The sequence below is a fragment of the Ochotona princeps genome, chromosome 16 (genome assembly GCF_030435755.1).
Source record: "Ochotona princeps isolate mOchPri1 chromosome 16, mOchPri1.hap1, whole genome shotgun sequence".
Lineage (NCBI taxonomy): Eukaryota > Metazoa > Chordata > Mammalia > Lagomorpha > Ochotonidae > Ochotona > Ochotona princeps.
This window is the reverse complement of record NC_080847.1, coordinates 27,339,425-27,359,830: the sequence shown is the minus strand read 5'-3', so window position 1 is coordinate 27,359,830 and position 20,406 is coordinate 27,339,425. Positions and strand designations below refer to the sequence as shown.

Here is a 20,406-nt window from a genome sequence, read left to right as displayed (position 1 = left end):
GGGCAGTATCACAGCCAGATTGGCACCAATATGGTCAAGATGCAGATATTCCTCTCAGTACAAGGGTACCTTATATTGTCCCTTTACTGCCACATATTTCCTCTCATCTCTTTCTTAACCTCTGACAGCCACTAATCAGTTCTTCAGTTCTGTAATGCTGTCAGTTCAAGAGCAGTAGGTCTACTGGAACCTGCACTGTGGCACAGTGAGTTAAGCTGCCACCTTTGACCTCAGCATCCCTTAGATCCTCCTTTCCATGTTTAAACCCAAGTTTGAGTGGTGGCTGCTCCACTTCTAATCAGTTCCCTAACCATGTGCCTGGGAAAGCAGTAGAGGATGACCTGTGTGACCCATGTGGGAGTTCCAGATGATGTGCCTGTCTCCTGGCTTTGGTCTAGTCCAGGTTATGCCCACCATTTGGGAAGTGAATAAGCACATGAAATATCTTTCTTTGCCTCTCTTCTCTCCATCATTTTGCCTTTCAAATAAATAAACCTTTAAAGAAGTATTATATAAATAAAATTGTACAGTATAAAATCTTTCAAGTTTGGCTTATTTTCAGCACAATTCTTGTTATTATGTATGTCAATGTTTTGCTCTTTCTTATTGCTGATAATTACTTCCTATTAGATGTACCGTTATTTAACTGTTTACTCAAGTGATTTGTGGCATTGATCAACACTCCAGTCTTTTCTTTTAAGATTTATTTTTATTACAAAGTCAGATATACAAAGAGGAGGAGAGATAGAGAGGAAGATCTTTCGTCCGATGATTCACTCCCCAAGTGAGCCGCAACGACCAGTGCTGTGCCGATCCAGAGCCAGGAGCCAGGAGCTCTTCCAGGTCTCCCACGTGGGTGCAGGATCCCAAAGCATTGGGCCATCCTCGTTCAGTCTGTTTTTTTTTTTTTTTTTAAGATTTTATTATTATTGGAAAGCCGGATATACAGAGAGGAGGAGAGACAGAGAGGAAGATCTTCCATCCGATGTTTCACTCCCCAAGTGAGTTGCAACGGGCCGGTGCACGCCGATCCGAAGCCAGGAACCAGGAACCTCTTCCAGGTCTCCCACGTGGGTGCAGGGTCCCAATGCATTGGGCCGTCCTCGACTGCTTTCCCAGGCCACAAGCAGGGAGTTGGATGGGAAGTGGAGCTGCCAGGATTAAAACCGGTGCCCATATGGGATCCTGGGGCTTTCAAGGCGAGGACTTTGGCCGCTAGGCCACGTCGCCGGGCCCGTTCAGTCTGTTTTTTTAATGGTTGAATACTATCCTATTGAATGGACTAGGTATGCATATTTTGTTTTTTACCACTTGATAAACACTTGAATTATTTATGGCCTTTGGCTATTATAAAACATGCTGTTATGAGCATTCATATACAAGCTTGTCTTTGGCCATCTGTTTCTGATTCTCTTGAGTTGCGATTGAACTGGAATTGCTGTTATATGGTAACTTGACTTGTTTGTGAAACTACCACATTGGTTTCTAGAGTGGCTGCCCATCAGCAGTGTATGAATGCTTTTATTTCTCTGCATACACTCCCTGAATTTTTTTCCACTCTCAAGTTTCGTGTTTTAGTTCTTCAGCCATTCTGAATTCTTTTTTAATATGAGAGATTTAGTGGAATATTTTTCCCCTTAACCTATGAATAACTAATTGTTCCAGAATTATTTGTTGAGAAGAATAATTTTCTTCTGTTGAATTCTTGTTGGATTCATTTTGTACCTTTGTCAAATATCAGTTTGGTGCGGTGAGCATTGTGACACTGTCTCTGCTTGTCATGTCCATCCCACATCAGAGTACCAGTTCAAATCCTACTCGTTCTGCTTCTGATCTGGTTCCCTGCTGATACTTTCAGGAAGGCAGGGGACAACGCTTCAAGTTCTTAGATCCCTGCCACCCACATAGGACACAGAGGTCCTGGCCTCCGGCTTTGGCCTGGCCCCGTTCTGGCTGTTATGGAGTGAGCTAGTGGGTGGAATTCTCTCTGTCTTTGATTCTTCCACTCTTTGTCACTTTGACTTTCAAATAAATAATTAAATATATCTTTTAAAAAATCAATTGTGTGAGTCTGTTTCTTGATTCTGCATTGTGTCTCTCCCACTGGCAGCACTATACTGTAGCTAAGCAATACGTCTTGCCGTTGGGTAAGCTGGTTCTTTCTATTTTGATCTTTTGCAAAATGATTTCTAGCTGCTTTGGATCTTTTGCTTCTCTATATCCATATTAAAATAATCATGGGTGTATCTGTAAAAGTCTTTTTGAATTTTGAAGATATCTCTTGAAGCCTGTATATTACTTTGGGGAAAATGGATATATTTTTTAAAGTTTACTTATTTTTATTGGAAAGGCAGATATATAGAGAGAACGAGAGATGGAGAAAAAGATCTTCTGTCTGCTGATTCACTCCCTAAGTGGCCACGGTGGCTGGAGTCGAGTTGATCTGAAGCCAGGAGTCAGGAGCTTCTTGCAGGTCTCCCACATGGGTGCAGGGTCCCAAGGCTTTGGGCCATCCTCCACTGCTTTCCTAGGCCAAAAGCAGGGAGTTGGATGGGGAGCGGGGCCACCGGGATTAGAACTGGTACGCATATGAGATCCTAGCACATACAGGGTGAGGGCTTTAGCCATTAGGCTACAGTGCTGGGCCTGGAAAATGGATATATGTGGGCTACTGAGAACAGACTTTGGGGCCTTTTTCTGCTGTGCCTACTGAAGTTTCTGGGGGAGGGGAGCATTCTTGCTTCTTCAGCTTGAAATGTGGCAGATATGGATCAAGTAGAAAACCCAAGTAAATGCCCACCATGTCATTGCTTAGGTCTGAAGGTTCCTAATTGGTCTTCTACCTTCTTCATCGTTCAGCATCTTCTACCATTTGTTATTCTTAACAGGGGGTATGAAGAAAACATGTGTATTCCATTTTCCCAGAAGAGGAAATCGAATTTCCTTTTGTAAAAGTTAAATGTAGGTAGTAGAGATGATTTCATATTTGTATAAGTTGCATACTTAATCTATTATTAAAATCATTGTATTGTATTTTATGAATATATATTTTGTGCCAGTCTCCTACCAATGAGCCATGTAGGTTGTTTTTAGTCCTTTGCTATATTTTTATGTAAAAAATGATTTATATATGCATTTGAAAGGCAGAGAGAGAGAGAGGTAAAAGAGAGAGGGTGGCAGAAATAGAGAGGGTTTGATATTCCCTTGCTGATTTGCGCTCCAAATGGCCAGACTAGGCTAGCAGCTCGGAACTCATCTGGATAACCCAAATGGGTGGCAGAGGCTCAGATACTTGTGCCATCTTCCATCTTTTGCAGGTGCCTTAGAGGAAGTCAGGAGGGTCAGAATAGCTGGCTCACGAGCTGACACCCATATGGGATGCGGATGTCACAAGCAGTGCTTCCATCTGCAGCTCCCACCTCAGGCTATTGCCGTTCCAAACAGTGCTAAAATGAATAACTTCATAGTTATTAGGAATCTTCAAAGGCTTCATGAGAAGTAGATATTATAATGAAATTACACATGAATTTCAAAAAAAAATTTTTTTTTGCATCAAGTAAGCTTATCTTTTTAGTTAGCTTTTCATTGCTTTCACTAAAATGTCTGAGAAGAGCCATGTACTAGGAAAGAAGGTTTACTTCAGCTCACACCTTGCAGCTCAAGATGGCTTGGCCGATTAGCCTGGCATCCAGTGGAGGCTGGTAGTTGCAGAACCTGTGTAGAAGCATGATCCCACGACAAACCAGAAAGCAGCAGGAATAGGAGATGTGTTATTTTTTGTGCCCAATGTGGTTTCTGTACAGAAGTGTGCTGATATTTGATTGTGAGGCTCCACTTGAGCGACCTAAACCAATCGATTGACTTACTATAATGCCTCACCTTAAGCCATGGTTGAATCAGGCCCCTGCCTAATTCACCAGTGGGTAACATCAGACATTGTCTTTAAACCTCTATGTGAGTTTGGGGAAACCAAATCCTGTTCAAATCGCAACACTTGAACTCTCAGAAATGCGAATGTACATATTAACTTGCATGAAGTCAGTATGGCCAAAAGATAGAATGTTGAGCATAAAGTTGCCGAGTTAAAGGATATATACATTTTACATTCTGATAGGTAACGTAAAATTAGTTTCCATAGAGATTGGTTGGTAGTTGTCCTGATGTTAACCTATATAGAACATTTTAGCAGTCCTCAAATGGTTTTTAGTGATGGGTCGTCTAAGGAAGATTTTTTTCTGACCAATAATCCAGTCTTCTAGAGATGTTTGAATTATGCTGTGTGAGGTTTGTTTGCTGTTAGGTTTTGGAGTACATCATTCTACTCAGATTCCTCAGCCGCTCTTAACTTCCCATTTGAGTTTGAATTGTGCTCCTGTGGCTACTGATGTTAAGCATTTTTTCTTTCTTTTTTTTTTTTTAAAGATTTATTCATTTTATTACAGCCAGATATACAGAGAGGAGCAGAGACAGAGAGGAAGATCTTCCGTCCGATGTTTCACTCCCCAAGTGAGCCGCAACGGGCTGGTGCTGCGCCAATCTGAAGCCGGGAACCAGGAACCTCTTCTGGGTCTCCCATGCGGGTTCAGTGTCCCAATGCGTTGGGCCGTCCTCAACTGCTTTCCCAGGCCACAAGCAGGGAGCTGAATGGGAAGTGGAGCTGCCGGGATTAGAACCGGTGCCCATATGGGATCCTGGGGCTTTCAAGGCGAGGACTTTAGCCGCTAGGCCATGCTGCCAGGCCCAATGTTAAGCATTTTCAATCAAACATATTTTCTTTGGTTAGAACAATGATTTGTTCACTGATTTGTTACTATTTCCAGCCTGAGCTTTTTCCAAGGCATTTTTCTCTTTCTAATTAAATATGAGGTGGGGAATGTTCAACCATGTAAGAGTTTTAAAATAATTTAGTCTGATTCTGGCAGACACGGGCAGGACTCAAAATCCAATGAATCTATAACAGACTAATTTTTTTTTAAAGATTTATTCATTTTATTACAAAGTCAGGTATACAGAGAGGAGGAGAGACAGAGAGGAAGCTCTTCTGTCCGATGATTCACTCCCAAAGTGAGCCGCAACGGGCCGGTGCACGCCGATCCGAAGCCGGGAACCTGGAACCTCTTCCAGGTCTCCCACACGGGTGCAGGGTCCTAAGGCATTGGGCTGTCCTCGACTGCTTTCCCAGGCCACAGGCAGGGAGCTGGATGGGAAGTGGAGCTGCCGGGATTAGAACCGGTGCCCATATGGGATCCTGGTGCATTCAAGGTGAGGACTTTAGCCGCTAGGCCACGCTGCTGGGCCCAACAGACTAATTTTTAAGTTGATAATTTTGTGTGGCCCATGCATGATGTTGTAAGTATCTAAACCCTTGGCAGAAAAAGGTTCACCATCCTGAATTAAATCAGTAAGGGTGGTGGATAAGCTGATCATTATCATTTTATCGTTTTCTGAGTATATTATATAATACTGGATACTTTTGATCTTGTTTCTTTTATACAACATAGTCCATGTTATTTTGAATATCAGTTATTTATTCCTTTTTATTGCTATATAGTATTCCAGTGTATAAATAGACCATGATGTACTTTATCATTCTCTTGAAGAATGCTTTATATACAACTTTTGGTTAATATGAATAGGGCTTTTGTGTACATTTTTGTATATGCTCTTTGGTAGCCAGAGCTTAACTATGTGTTTGAATGTCTTTAATCAGGATAGGTTCTTTTTCAGATATTATTTATTTGAAAGGAAGAATTACACAGAGAGAGTGTTCCATCTGCTGGTTCATCTCCAAATGGCGACCTGGGCTAGGCCAGGGCAAAGCCAAGAGCCAGGAGCTTCTTCCTAGTCTCCCATGTGGATGGCTGCAGCAGGGCTTAGGGACTGGAGCCATATTCTATTACTTTTCCAGGCACATTAGCAGGAAGCTAGATCAAAAATGGAACAGCTGGTACTCTAACTGGCACCCATATGGGATGTAGGTGTTGCAGTGCTGTCTTAACCCACTGTGCAACAATGCTGCCAACATAGGATAGTTTTAATCTCACAAACTGTCTCTTGAATTTTTAAAAATCTGTTTTATTATTTCTTTAAAAGATTTATCCACTTGGAGGCCAGTATTATGACATAGTGTCATATGGGTGCCATTGAGTTCCAGCTGCTCTGCTTTTCATCCAGGTCCCTGCTAAAGTGCTTGGGAAAGCAGCTGAAGATGCCCCAAGTGCTTGGGCCCCTGTACCTCTCTGAGAGTCAAGGATGGAGTTCCAGGCTCCTGGTGTTAAGCTGCACCAGTCCTGGATGTTGTGGCCATTTGGGAAGTAAACCAGTAGATGAAAGCTCAACCTCTATTTCTCAACCCTGTCACTGTGCCTTTCAAATAAATAATTGATTCTTTAAAAATATTGTCTGAGAGGCAAAGTGACAGAGATTGAGAAAGAAAAAGATCTTACATCCTCTGGTTCACTGTTCAAAGGCCTGCAAGGGCCAAGGCACAGCCAGGCTGAAACCAGGAGCCTGGAACTCCTACAAGTTTCCCCTGTGAGTGACCAAGAGCCCAAAGACTCAGGCTATTTTCCGTTACTTTCCCTGACATTTTAGGGAGTTAAAATTATTTTCCATCAATTTATATACTATATTTTGGGTACTTTTCCTAGTGACTAAGATTTTCTTTCCATAGTTGCTTTCAGTGGTAATAACAAAATGAACTTGAAAGTGTCAGTATATAGTTACTGTTTTACTTTATCACTTAGCCAAAATCTGCTCAATAAGCATCACTTTTGAGTTAAAATATTATCCCAATATTCCACTGATCATTTCTAGAGTGTTTAAGATTAATTTAATAGTATGAGGATACTTGGAAAAGCTCATGGAAAACCATTTTTTTTGCCCCCAAATAAATGTCTTTTAGTTTTATTTTTTCATGAGCTTTTGAAGTGTCCTGATGCATCCCTTGATTTTCCTAACCCTGGAAAGAAGTTACCAAGCCTTGTTTATCCATGCTTAATCCAGTATGATTGCCTCCCCCTCCCCCGCTAAATTCCTTTTCTCTTGTGTTTGAATAGTATAAATTTTCTTTCTTTCTTTTTTTTCTTTCTGTCCTCAAAATTCCGCTGTGTGTGACAATCGTTTTGCTGATATGCAGCTTTATCAGGTAGGACTCCTACGTGTCATGTTGGACTCCCAAGTTGTGTTATGGAACTTCCCAGGGGACAAGCTGTCCACCCTGACTCTCTCATACATTGGCTTGATCTGTATGAAATCTTGTGAATGCTGCTGGGCTTTTAAAGGCAAATATGCCTCAACCTCAAGAGTATGCTTGCCAAATTTGTTATGCTTCTATTTGAAAAGGAAATATTTAAGTGTTTTCTTCAAAAATATTGTTGCTTTATGTCTCCGGATTTCTCTAATATTGATCTGTCTATAGTTCTGTATGTTTTCCTGTTTATATAAATACATCAGTGCTATTCCGAACAATCATGTATATGTTTTTTGTGTGTGTATATCCTTTACCGCAAAACATATTCTCGACTGTGCATTTTTTCAAAATATAATCCCATGAAAATACATTAATCTGAGATGCTGGGTCGAGTAACACAAAAAATGGTATAAGTTCCCTAGACCTTTCTTGAGAGATTCAGCATACACATTAGCATGTTAGAGCTGTTGCTTTTATGCAGTATAGAAATTGTTTATCTTTGTTTATCTGAGCATCTTACAGAAATAATTGAGTGCAGAACACTTCGTAATGCCCAAGAGTGTCTGTCCTGAATGTACTGTTCTGGGAAAGGTTTCCAACAACTATGAAGAGATCTTTTCTTCCAGTGTTTTAAGCCCTAAAATGGCCTATAAATGAGTAAATTTTGGAGCACTTCAGGCGTCTGGCTAACCTGTACTCTGGGGTTGTGTTCACTGGTGGAAGTGCCTCTTGAAGCAGGGTGTTGGTTTCCTCACCTTCTGGTGGCCTCTAAGAAGAAGTTTAAAAACTGTAGCAATCTGGTTTTTGATTGGAAAGTTATGTTTTGTTTTCGTCATTGTTTAATTATTGTTTCTCTTCCATAAAATTTGCTTTTATATTTAAAAAACATATTTATTGTTTCAGATAGCATGGCACAGGAAAGGAGACCTCCCAAACTTGCCTTTATGCCCAGAGGTGTTGGGGACAAGGGTTCATCCAGTCATAGTAAACCAAAGGCTACAGGTATGAATCTGTAGGGTACAACCCTTCGTAATTTCTGTGATATCTGATTTGCCATGCTATTAAAAATATGAGTTATTACTCTATAACATATATGTAGACTTCTTTTAACCATTTTTAAGAGCTTATGAATTTTATAAAGAAAAGTCTTATGTAGATGCTATTGTTTAAGATGAAAGTTTCCAACATTTCTTACCTGATAAAAAGTTTCTTGTGGACTTGTGTCTTTTGCTGGCCCATAATCAGCTTAATTTTGAAGCTGATTTGTGCATATAGCTTACAGTTGCAACTGTGTAAAATATTCCTGTGTAGACAGCAAAATACACAATAAAGTATACATGAGATTAATTGTGTGGATTTTGCTTACTAGACGTGACACAGATTAAATTTCCAACTGCTTCGTGGAACTTTTTGTGTCTCTTCCGGAAGCTACCTCCCAGTCTGTGTGCAGTCCACAGCTTTGTCGTTGTTGTTAGCTTCCATATACTTCAGATCTGCAGCAAATAGCTCACTTAAAAAGTTTAAAGTTGATTTTTGTTTGTCCGTCAGTTATGGGTTAGGAGAAGAATATGTTTTCCTCATTTATCTAGTGAATAAAGCTATTAAAACTTGTTTAAAAGGAAATTGCAAGAAATATGTGATGTCAGGCCCTCGGAGACGAGACTTAGAATTCATTGTAGGATATTTAAGGTGATAGGATATTTAGTGTGTTTCATGTTAACATATAGATGTGTATAGGGTAGCTCAAACTTGTTGCCCTCTCTTAAATATAACTAGCCTTGGTGTGCTAATTGTGTTGTAGCAGATCTTAGATATAGGTATAAAGTATAGAGCTCACTGTTTTAAATGGGAAAATAATAATAATAATAATAATAATAATAAAGCCCCAGTTGCTGTGTGGGTTCTGGATACTCCACTGCTCTCTGCTGTGCAGTGTAGGTTATACTGAAGCAGGCCAGGGTCTCCAAGTGCCCACAACACAGTAACTCTTACATTGGGTAAATCGGATATGTAAGAAGTCGGGCTGCTTCAACCGTTTAGTGATTAACAAGTTCAAAATGTTTAAAACCTTACGTCTTTTTAAACTGAATTTATACCTTGATTTGTATATAGCATTTGAAGAGTTTTAATTTGAAAAAGAACCATTTTAAAATGCAGTCATATGGCACTAAACAATGGGGATATATTCAGAAAATGCATTGTTAGGCAGGATATTTGTGATGTGAAAGTCATTGAGTGAACTTACACAAATATGATGTAAATGTCATAGTAGTTGCAGTCAGTTGTAAAGCTAAATGTTGCTATATGGCATACAACTTTAATAGTTGAAATTTGTGAACTAGTAGGTTCATCACATGAAACTGGGGAAAGATGATTTTTGACACTTAGGAATAAGCTTCAGCACATGTAATGAGTTCTAAAAAGGGGTTTATTTAAAGATAAAAAGTGCCTGCCTTAGTGCACTGCTGTTTCCCTCCTGTATTGACTCTGGATGAGAAGAACCTGTCACATTGCCAGAATGGTTACCAAGATTTTAAAAACTGAAGATAATAAGAAAATATACTGTGTTTGTATCCATCTATTGGTTACATGAACAGTTGTTAATATCACATGCTTTATTTCTCATATTAAAAAAAAAAAACCTTTCACAACATATTGACTTTAATTTTAAAAGGAACTTTTCTTGTTCCATAGGATCTACCTCAGAGCCTGGAAATAGAAACAGATCTGAATTATTTTATACCCTAAATGGGTCTTCTGTTGACTCACAACCACAGTCCAAATCAAAAAATGCATGGTACATTGATGAAGGTAATCTATTATTTTTAGTGTTTCTTTTTTTTCTTTAAATAATGATCCTCTTTTTCACTCATCAGAGAAAATGACTTTTTCACCAGTTTTTGTAGTTTTTAGAAATAGAATGAGCAGAAAATTCTTTTACTATTTCTGGATGTAATGTTGCATACAGTTTGAACTGCAGAATCACGGAGCGTTTAAAAATGTGTCTGCAGTTTGATCTCCCCTTAACTGATCCATGTAGGGGAGAGGCTGTTTAGAATTGAAGACTCTGTTCTCTGTGTCCTTCTCAACTTCTTTAGAGTACTCCCTTTTAAAAACTCTGTCTTCCTTTGTTTCCGGGATCATTTTCTTCAGCCTGATTCTTTTCTTTGTTGATCTGTTAAACGACTGTTTATTGAGTACACCCTGTGTGCCAGCCATTCTTCCAGGCACAGAGGTTACAGTGGCACAGAGAAGTAGACATGGCCCTTGCCCCTTTTGAGTTTCAATCAAGTGGCTCAGATAGACATGACTTAAACAATCACTGAGCTTGCTGGAGCATCACAATGGTGAGGATGCAGCAAAGGCACAGCTTTTGGATGTACTTCGGGGTGCTAGGATGAGTCACTGAGAAAGTGACCTGTGCCTAGGTTTGTCAGAGGAGTGGAAGGGAACTGAAAGCCCTTTTAGGCAGAGAGAATGGCATTTGTAAAGGCCTGATGGGAGAATGTACGATGTGCTGAGGTCTATGAAGAACCAGAGGACCTGGAACACAGAGAGGGGAACAGCATTTTCTCCAATGAGAATGGAGAGACAACAGAACCAGGCCACATGAAGCCTGGAGTGCTCCGAGGAAGGAAATAGGGAGCCACTGAAGGGTTTTCAGTAAGGAATGATATACCTAAGCTTGTCTTTTCAAAAGATCATTCTGGCTGTAGGACAGACGATGGATTCAAGTCGGAACTGTGTGAATGCGAGGACATTATTGGATCCTGTGGCAGGATCCAGTAATAGATATAGTAGCTGGGACTATACACGGGCAATAAAGGGAGAGGAGTGGATGGAAAGAAGAGAATCGAAAGGACAGAAAAAAAATGAGAATCAAGAAGGAAAGAGAGAGCAGTGAAAACTATTTTTCTGGCTAGCATAGTTAACTAGTGAGAGAGGAAGTTGATGAATTGTTTTTAATATGTTGAGTTCACGTGTCCTATTGAAGATGTTGAGTTGCTGAGTTGTCAAGTAGACAGCTGGATGTACAGATCTGGAGCTTAAAAGAAAAATAAAAACTGTAGAAATAAACCTTTCTATTACCCGAGGAGAGAGTGGGGATGGAAGGCATGAGTTAAGACTGAATCTTAAGAAACTTAATGACTGGGTTTAGAAGAGAAGTCATCAAAACACACATAAAGACTGCTGAGAGGGATACGGGGGAGCCAAGAGCCCCAGATCCAAAAGCCATGGGGCAAGTGGATGGTGAGGTGAGGTGCAGACCACACAGTGCCCTGTGGGGTTAGCACCCAGGTCATTGACAACTTTGGTCAGTTTTGTCAGAGGCTGGACTGGATTGTGCCAGGGAATCGGGAGTGAGGAAGGGCAGATGTGAGTCCAGCTGCCTGACGTAGAATTGTGGAACCCATCCTGGACTTTGTCCCTTCATACATCCTAAGTAATTGTCACAGAGTCCTGGGGGTTTTCCCCTTTGGTGTCATCAGAGTCGTCCCCATCTACTCATTTCTGCCTTAGTCTTGCCTGTGACCACGGCCTTAGTTCAGATCCTTCGTTTGTTCCTGTCTGGATTAACAAAGTGGCCAAAATTCTGTTATTGCCTCAGTCTGTTTCTTTTCAATTTGTTCTGCACAGCAACCATCGGCAGCAGCACCTGTATTTTCACCACCATAATTGCAATGACATTTCCTGCCCACTTCATACATTATTTGTTGATCCTCATAATAACTTACTGTTTCATTATAGTGGTTGAATAACTTAGCCAAGATCACGCAGCCGTAGGAGTCGAGTCAGTGTTCCAGCCCAGGTCTGTTGGACGCCAGCATGCATGCTTGTAATCACTGCACTACGGCCCTCTTCATCTTCCTCGCGGAGTGCTTTTTCTGATGGAGAATGTGTTTTGTCCTGATTCTCCTTTGCTTAATATGTATTAGGATTTCACTGGTGCCTGAAGACAGACGTTGAAGCTTCTTTGCCACGTTGGACTCTTGCACTGTGACCCCTTATCCATCTCTTTCCTTTCCCCTCAGCTGGAGCCCTTCTTGGGATATGTTGTGTCATCTCTCTCTGTGTGTACTGCTCTGACTGCCCGGAAGTCCCCCCTGCTCTTGCCTACTTCTACTTACCTCTGACGTCTCAGCCTCTTTAGTTTATCCAGAAACCCTTTCTTTCCTCTCCCACTTCCGCTCATTTAGATCAGGTGTCATCAAACTGATTTGTTTACTTGCCGGATTATGTCCTGATGTCTTTCACAGGCCTGATCTACAGTAGATTTAGTAATCGTGGGCAAGCTGAATGGAAATCAGAATGTTCTGTACAATTCTATGATGACTTTGTGGTGATCATATGGATTTAGTTATAGGATCAGATACATTCACCGTGGTAATAGTGGAAACCTGCTGTTAAGTTCAGGTTAGATGCTCGTATTGGAAGTGATTCGAGTGAGGAGTTTTTGCTTTTGTCTTCTCTTTGCTTTTAATCCACACTGAGTGGGACAATGAAGATAGGTGGTCAGACCTTTAATCCTCAAGAGTTCTTGCTATTATTTAAAAAAGTATGTAGATCTTATTCCTGACTCCAGCTTCCTGCTTGAAGGCAGGCAGTGGACTCTGGAGACAGCGGTGACAGCCCAAGCGATTGAATTCCTGCCACTCGTATGGCAAGCTTGGCTTGAATTCCTGGCTCCTGTCGTTGGCCTGGCTCAGGCCCAGCTATTAGGTGCGTCTGGGTAGTGAACAGCTAGATGGGAGCTCCTCTCTTGCAACTCCTCAAGTAAATAAAACGTTTTGAAAAAGAAACCTAACATAAAAGAGTTCTTGCCAGCCATAAGGCAGCAGGCTGGTTAGATCGTGCTGCCGTCTCCTGTTAGGCTGCCTTGGTAAGAGATGGCCTGGGTGTACCTGGCAAGGTCCTTCGGTGAAGTAGAGCCCCGCTCTCTTTCTGGGTCGTTACTGGCAGGTTTGGGGATGCTTTTGCTGTGTAGTGACTTCTTTCTAAGTTTTAAACTAGGGAATATATAAGTTATTTTAAAGTTTATACTGTAATTTTGTCTTTGTTATTCATAATACAGATTCTGTATTGCAGGAGAATATTCCTAACCTATTGATTCTAGTAGAATTTGGTGTAATGTTGCATAAAACTTTCAGGAAATAAAATAGTGGTCCTTTAAGACCTATATGAAAATTGTTTAGGTCTTCATTATTAAGTTAGAAAATATAAATAATTTAGTTGTAGGAGAGCATTGTAGTTATTTTTACTTATACACTTAAAGAAATTTTCTCTATTTTATTGACTTTTCTCACTTTTTTTTCTTTTACAAATATTTTCTTTTTTTTTTTTTTTTTTTTGTTACAAAGTCAGATATACTGAGAGGAGGAGAGATAGAGAGGAAGTGGAGCTGCCGGGATTAGAACCAGCGGCCATATGGGATCAAGGCGAGGACCTTAGCCACTAGGCCACGCTGCCAAGCCCTTACAAATATTTTCTTGAATAAGTGGGTATACTAACTGCTCTGGATTCAATCGTGGAAAAGACAAACAAAACTAACAAAATTGCTGTTCTTGTGCAGCTTATATTTCATAGATTGTATGGTAGGTAATCAGTATACATGGACAAGATAATAGTTGATTGTGATATGTGCAGAGGAGGAAATGAACCGGATGGTACAAGTAGGTGGGGTTGGAAAAGACTGTTGGAGGAGAGGGTATTTGGGCTGAGGCCTGATGGGAAGTCTGAACCGGCCAGGGTGAGGTTGGTGAGAGCATTCCAGACAGAGGAGGTGGTACAGGCAAGGGCCTTGAGGCAGGGAGATGTATTTGAGAAGCAGGAGACAGGCCTGAATGGTCAGAGCACTGCAAACAAGGTCAAGAATTGTCTGAAATGAGTTTGGTTAGCTAGGTAGGGAACTAGATCATTCAGGATCTCGGAAGTCTAGGTAAGAAGTTTAGTACTTACTCTAAGACTACCGTAAAACCAACAGGTGGTTTTAAGTGTGAGAATGATACGGGAGCGCTTCATATCTTTAAATTTTGAAAGGATTTTGCTAGCTGTTGTATGATGAATAGACTGGGAAGGTGCTGGCTGTGGAGTGGGAGATAAAAGTACCTTGGGTTAAGGAGATGATGGTCGTTGTTAAGAAAAATGGACATGTTTTAGATAGAAACAATAATACTTGTTTGGGGGATTAGAGTTTGAGAAAGGAAAGAATACTTTATTTAAGATATCAGACTAAATGTTACTACTGAAGAACTTGAAGTAGACATAAAGAACAGTAGGTATAATTGTGATGGGTATCTTTGAAGGCACTGCTCACTTTAAGCAAAAGACATTTACCATCACCTTTGAGTTCTTTGGTGTCACTTCCTAGTCCCATCCTCATCACTGTCTTTTCTGTGCTACAATCATCTTAAATTTCTTTTCTTTTGTTTTATTTATTTTTTGTTTTTGAAATTAATTTTTTGTTTTATTTTTGTAACCATCTTAAATGTAATATTTTATAATTCTCTTGCTTCTCATCATGTTTACCACTAAGCTTTGTGTTCCTCAACAGTACACTGTCAATTCCTCATGTTTTTGAGCTTGATATCACATTTCATGCATTATGTAATTCAGTGACTCACTCACCATAAAGTTCCTAAGTTTCATTCAGGTTATAGTAGTATGATTATAATTTTTGTTTTCATCACTGTTTATATAGTATCTCATGATATGAATATACCACAATTTAATTATCCATTTGGCCATTCATGGGCGTTTGAATTGTTTTTATTTCCTCGGTGTTACTATCAGCTGTGTAACTTACATTTTTACACGTGTCTAGGGCACATAAATAGGAGTAGCGTTACTAGGTAATAGGACATATGCGTGTTTCCTTTACTAAATGTTGCCACATTGTTTTCCAAGGAAGTTATACCGCCACAGCGTGGGTGTGCTGGAGGAGCCTGCCCTCTGGTTCATAGATGGCCATCTTTTCTGCTTATCTTCCCTCATGGAAGGGGAAGGGTGCTCTCAGGTCCATAAGGGTCCTAATGTCACTCCTGAGGGTCTTGCCCTGTGGCCTGTTCACCTCCACACGCCCTCATGCTGGAGATCAGGTTCCAGCGCAGGACTGAGAGGGCAGGTGTCACTCCCTTCCGCATCCCGAGGGGTGTCAGTTGCATCTCAGCCTTACCAGCAGTTGATACTCTAAGACCTTTGTTCTGAAATGAGATCTCATGTTGGTTTGGCTTTCATTGAGCTGTGTATCAGTAAGGACAAGAATCATCTCATTGATTTGCTGGTGGTTTGGTTGTCTTCTGTGAACTGCCTTTCGGAGGTTTTTTAAAATCTACTTTTCTCTCTCTCTCTTTTTTTTTTTTTTTTTTTTTTTTGCGTTTTTCTTATTTATTTACAAGCATCTTTAAAGTTCTAGTTCTTTGTCACCTGTATGTATTACAGATGTTTTCTTCTCGTTTGTTGCTCTGACTTTCACTCTAGCTGGCCATCTGTTAATGAGCAAGGGATTGTTAATATCACGTGGTCATATTGTTTTAGTAAAGTTTCATGATCGTTATGCATCTGTTTAAGAAATTTCTCTCTGTTCTGAAGTTATATAGCTTTCCAAGGGTATGATGTTGCCTGCCACATTTGTTTTTAAGCTTGCTGGAGTGAATTTTTGTGCAGAGTATGAGCAGGATCCAGTCTGACCTTTGTTGGAACGTCAGGGTAGCCAGTGAGCTCAACTCTTTTAACAAGTTCAGCCTTTCCCTTCCCAGGTGCCTATGGCCGCTGTGCTCGGCCTTTACGGGCATGGCTGTGCACTATGGCTGTCTCTCCTGTGTGTGAGTGTGTATACTGTGTTTGTGTTTTCTTCTGGCTTTTTTTTTTATGTATTTGTTTTCTCTTTCATTCACTTCTGTCTTTTATTTATTCTTACTTGCTTTGGGGGTGTTCTAGTCACTTTGTAAGTTCTATGCTGCATTCTTTAATATTTAGCTTTTATGTTCTAAAATAAATTAGCAAGTCAGTAAATATCCTCTGTAAGTGTTGCTTCACCTTGGTCTGTGAATATTCTTTCTTTTTCTATTTTTCCTCTTCCTTTTTTCTTTATTTTGACAACATAGTATTTTTTCCTTGGGTCCATCAACTGTTTAGAAATATTTGTGAATTTTTTTGCCATTAGTTTGTATTGTGTCTAACTTATCTTACAGGCAGTGAACATGTCCAATGTGATTCAGTGTTTTTTTTTTTTTTTTGGTTTGGACAGCTGCATGGCATTTACTGAGGTGGACAAGGGTGGCCCCTGGGAGGAGAAGCGGGAGCGCTGTCTTGGAGAGAGGCCTGCCTGCCAGGATCCTGGTACGCAGGATCAGCTGGCAGCGGGCCTGGCTCTGTGTGTTCCTTTTCAGGAACAGAAGGCATAATAATCTTCTCAAATGAACTTCTCTCGTAGTTGCAGAAGACCCTGCGAAGTCACTCACAGAGCTCTCTCCAGACTACGGCCATTCTTCACCGCCCCTGCAGCCTCCGTCCATGAACTCCTTGCCCAGCGAGAACAGATTTCACTCCTTACCATTCAGTCTGACCAAGATGAACACCAATGGAAGCATCGGTCACAATTCACTTTCTCTGTCGGTTCAGTCTGTGATGGGAGAGCTAAACAACGCCCCGGTCCAGGAGAGCCCACCCCTGCCTATGTCTTCCAGCAACTCACATGGTCTAGAAGTGGGTTCACTGGCAGAGGTGAAAGAGAACCCACCCTTCTATGGGGTAATCCGCTGGATTGGTCAGCCTCCAGGACTCAATGAAGTACTAGCTGGACTGGAACTGGTAATTTTTAAAAATTTATTTTTTTTAAAATGGTCTTACTTAGTTGATTAGGGTACAAAGGGTCAAGGGCTACAGGAAAGTGGGCAATGCCATTGTTTCCACACTAATATCATTTTTGTCCCTGTGTCTGGGGTCGGGGAGAAACAAAGGGAAAAGCCCCACGCAGCCTCCCACCCATCCCAAGTCCCCGATGTGAGGCACGCTCTGAGGGTCCTGCTCAAGCAGTTTTGACAGTTCAACAGGTCTGAATCGCTGCCAATCTTGCCGTTCCAATCGCGATGAAACCTATTCAGAATCCACTGACTGACATAGTCTCTTCATGGTTCGGGTTCTGAGATCAGCAGTTCAGTTGGAGGGATCTCCAAAGAAGCTTCATCTGAGATGATCCCAAACCTGATTCTTGTGTGAATTTGCCAGTACAAGGTCTGGCACAGTCCGTCGCCCCAGTCAGCTTATTCACGTGCTGGTGGTTGCAATTGCTGGGTCAGTTCTGTTTCCAGTCCTGTCTTCCACTTGAACCAATGGTTGTTGTAGTCCAGCTCGATCCTACCCACTTCATACTTGGTCCTCATTCAAACCAGTGGGAGCTGCAGCCTAGTTGGGGTGACTCCCCATAACCCCACCAGGCCTGCTTCCTACCCTGGTTCCCATGCATGCCAGTATGTACCGCAGGCTTGTTCAGTCTGTCCCACATCCCATTTAGCTCTAGTACTTGTCAATGGGCTTTGAAGCCTAGTCCAAGGCAACCAACCTATCCAGCCCACACACATACTGGCAGGTGCCTTTCTGTATAGCCATCCCTGCCCCTGTCTTGGTTTTCGTGCTCTCCAGTGGGAGTGGTTACCCACGAGGGAGGTGCCCACTATCTACCTACTAGGCCACTCCAACTTCTGCATTATGCACTCTCCAGGTGGTTCTGGCATTTAACTTAACAGAATTAGCCCCCAGTGCCAGCCTCTGCCATCTGATGATGTGGCAAAGCCCAACCAACCCTAACCCACTATAATTTTTGCTTGCACCAGTCAGAACAGTCAGTTCAATCTGGCCCTTCCCCAATCTAGCTCACATGAGGCCCACAGGTGTTGTAGCCCTGCCTGGTCTGGTCTGCACCCATCCCAACTCATGCTCTCCAGTGGGAGTGGTTGTCCAGCAGGGGAGGCCACATTCCCCTGCTGGCTTTGCCTCCTCCCCCTGCCCCGGTTCTCACGTGTGCTGTTTAGGCGCTGCAACCACATCTGGTACGGCTCACCTCACCTTGGCATTCCTTAATGTGCACTGGTATGTGTTGCAACCGAAACTGGCCTGACCCAAACTCTATGCTGGTGCTCGTTTTCGCCAGCAGTTGATGTGAACTGGTTCAGCCTGGTCTGCCCCCGACCTATGCCATATGTATGATGGTGGGTATCTTCCTCTTGCCTGGTCTGGGTTGCTCCATATCGTGGTTCTTGCGCTCACCTATAGGGGCTGTGTTCTGACAGAGGAGTTTCCCAAGCTCCTCCTTCAGAACCTCTCCCTATGCCAGGTCTTGTGAGTACTGGTGGTTCCGTAGGCCAGCCCTCATTGCTGGCCTTCAATCCATTCCAGTTCTTGGTGTTGGCTGTTTCACCCCAGCCAAGGCTTGTCCATACCCAGACACTGCTCATACATGGCTCAGTAGGGGCAGAGACCCAGCCTAGTCCGTCCTACATCTACCCAGCTTCTCCAGAGTGCCCGATGGTGCTGCCGTCTAGCCCAGCTTGGTGCGCCCAGCCACAGTCCACATTTGTGGCTAGGGAGATTGCAGCCATAACCAGACTAGAATGCAGGCCCCACTGCAGCTGCTGCACCCTCCCATGGGAATCCCAATCCAGCAAGGGTATACTCCCACAGCTCCCCAACCGAGTTTATTCCCAGCCCTAGATTGTGTGCATGCCAGTGGTTGCTCTGACCCAGCTGGCTTAGCTCCTCACCTATCTCAGTCTTTGCCTTCGATGCTGTGCCGTAGTATACCTGCCTCATAAACACCAGTTGGGGTAAGAGCCTAGGTTGGAATGACATGTGCTCCATCCTGATTTCTTTTCTTTTTTGTGAGTTGAAGTTTGCTTGGTCCTGCCCGGTCTGCCCCCTTCCTGTTGCAGCTCGGCCCATCCCACATCTTATTTTAGGATGCAGCTTTGGGTGGTGCTGCCTTGACCTGCCCAGATTGCCATCGGTTCTTTTACCCGTAAGAGATGGCGGGTGCCATGGTCACTCGTAGCTTAGCCCATCACCACCCCAGCTCGCGAGCTAACCTGCGGGATTTGTATTTCTATAGGGTTGGACCCACACTTCCCCCACAGAGTCTACCCCCCGACCAAGTTCTCTCGCGTGCTGGTTAGTGTCTTGACCTTGCCAAATGTGGCCAGTCCACAATTCCACCACCCAGTCAAGTAATGGTACCTAGCCCTGCCAGACAGGTCCCCATCCATAGCTTTGTTGTGGACTGGTGTGTGGCAGTGAGTGATGCTCTGTGCTAACAGCCCATCTCAGGAATCCTAATTTGGCTGGTGAATCAGTCTGGCCCAAATAGATCTTATGGACACTCTCCTCCAAACCATCAGATCTCAGTCCCCATGCTTGCCTGAAAGTTTCATGACCCTGTTACTTGGATTCACCCAGAATTCGTCTCTCACCTTCACTAAAACTGGCCGTATTCATGGGTGTCCCTGAGCAGCAATTTCATATCCTAAAAACCCCAGAGCTTGCCGCTGGGTGGCCAGCAGGCAGAGCCTGGCACCATTTGATGTACTGGCCGCCCAAAGCCAAGGACTCAGTCCCTGCCTTTCAGCAGTGGCTTTGGCCTGAGTCCCTAGCATTGGATCCGGCCTGGCAGGGGCACCCCCCACAACAGCCACACTGCAGGGAGCTGCAAGCCACCCCTAACCCCAAGGCCTGGACCCCTTGGAACTGGTAATTTAATGTACCCCAATATTGCAATTTTGTACATGGGACCTTAGACAAATTTTTCCCTATTATATAAATATATATGTATGTACATATATTTATTTTGGGAAAACTGTTGTATTTGTAAAAGAAAGGAAGGAAGGAAAAGAAAAGAAAAGAAAAGAAAAACATATAGATAGATAGATAGGTAGATTAATTTTGTGACTGTGCTGCCTGGGTTCTCCTGCCTTGCTTGCTCCAAATGCTGGCTGATCTATGTTCTAAGAAGGAAAATGGATTTTTAGGCTAATGTATTTAGACTGCTTATGGGAAACAGAACCAAGTAAAGGAAGGCAAAGCTATTATCGACTTTTCTGGTTTTTCCCTCAGTCTCCATTCTCCAATATGTTTGCGATAGTTGTATCAGTGATTTAAAATTACTCTTGGCTTTCAGAAATCTTTTGAGATTTCTTTTGGGAGATCAAGAAAGCATATTGCCTCCT

The 20,406-nt window shown here is 42.3% G+C and overlaps 1 protein-coding gene across 3 annotated transcripts in view; it reads left to right on the top strand.

Annotated features, from left to right (window-relative positions):
- CYLD (CYLD lysine 63 deubiquitinase) overlaps nt 1-20,406 on the top strand; it is a 55,946-nt gene that overhangs the window by 16,814 nt on the left and 18,726 nt on the right. For 2 of the 3 annotated variants that reach the window (XM_058675001.1, XM_004583841.4), the window contains exons 4-6: nt 8,096-8,194; nt 9,887-10,003; nt 16,626-17,002. In XM_058675001.1, coding sequence (XP_058530984.1) covers nt 8,096-8,194; nt 9,887-10,003; nt 16,626-17,002 — 593 coding nt within the window. The remainder of the gene's footprint in view (nt 1-8,095; nt 8,195-9,886; nt 10,004-16,625; nt 17,003-20,406) is intronic. The other variant, XM_058675002.1, reaches the window with a different exon arrangement.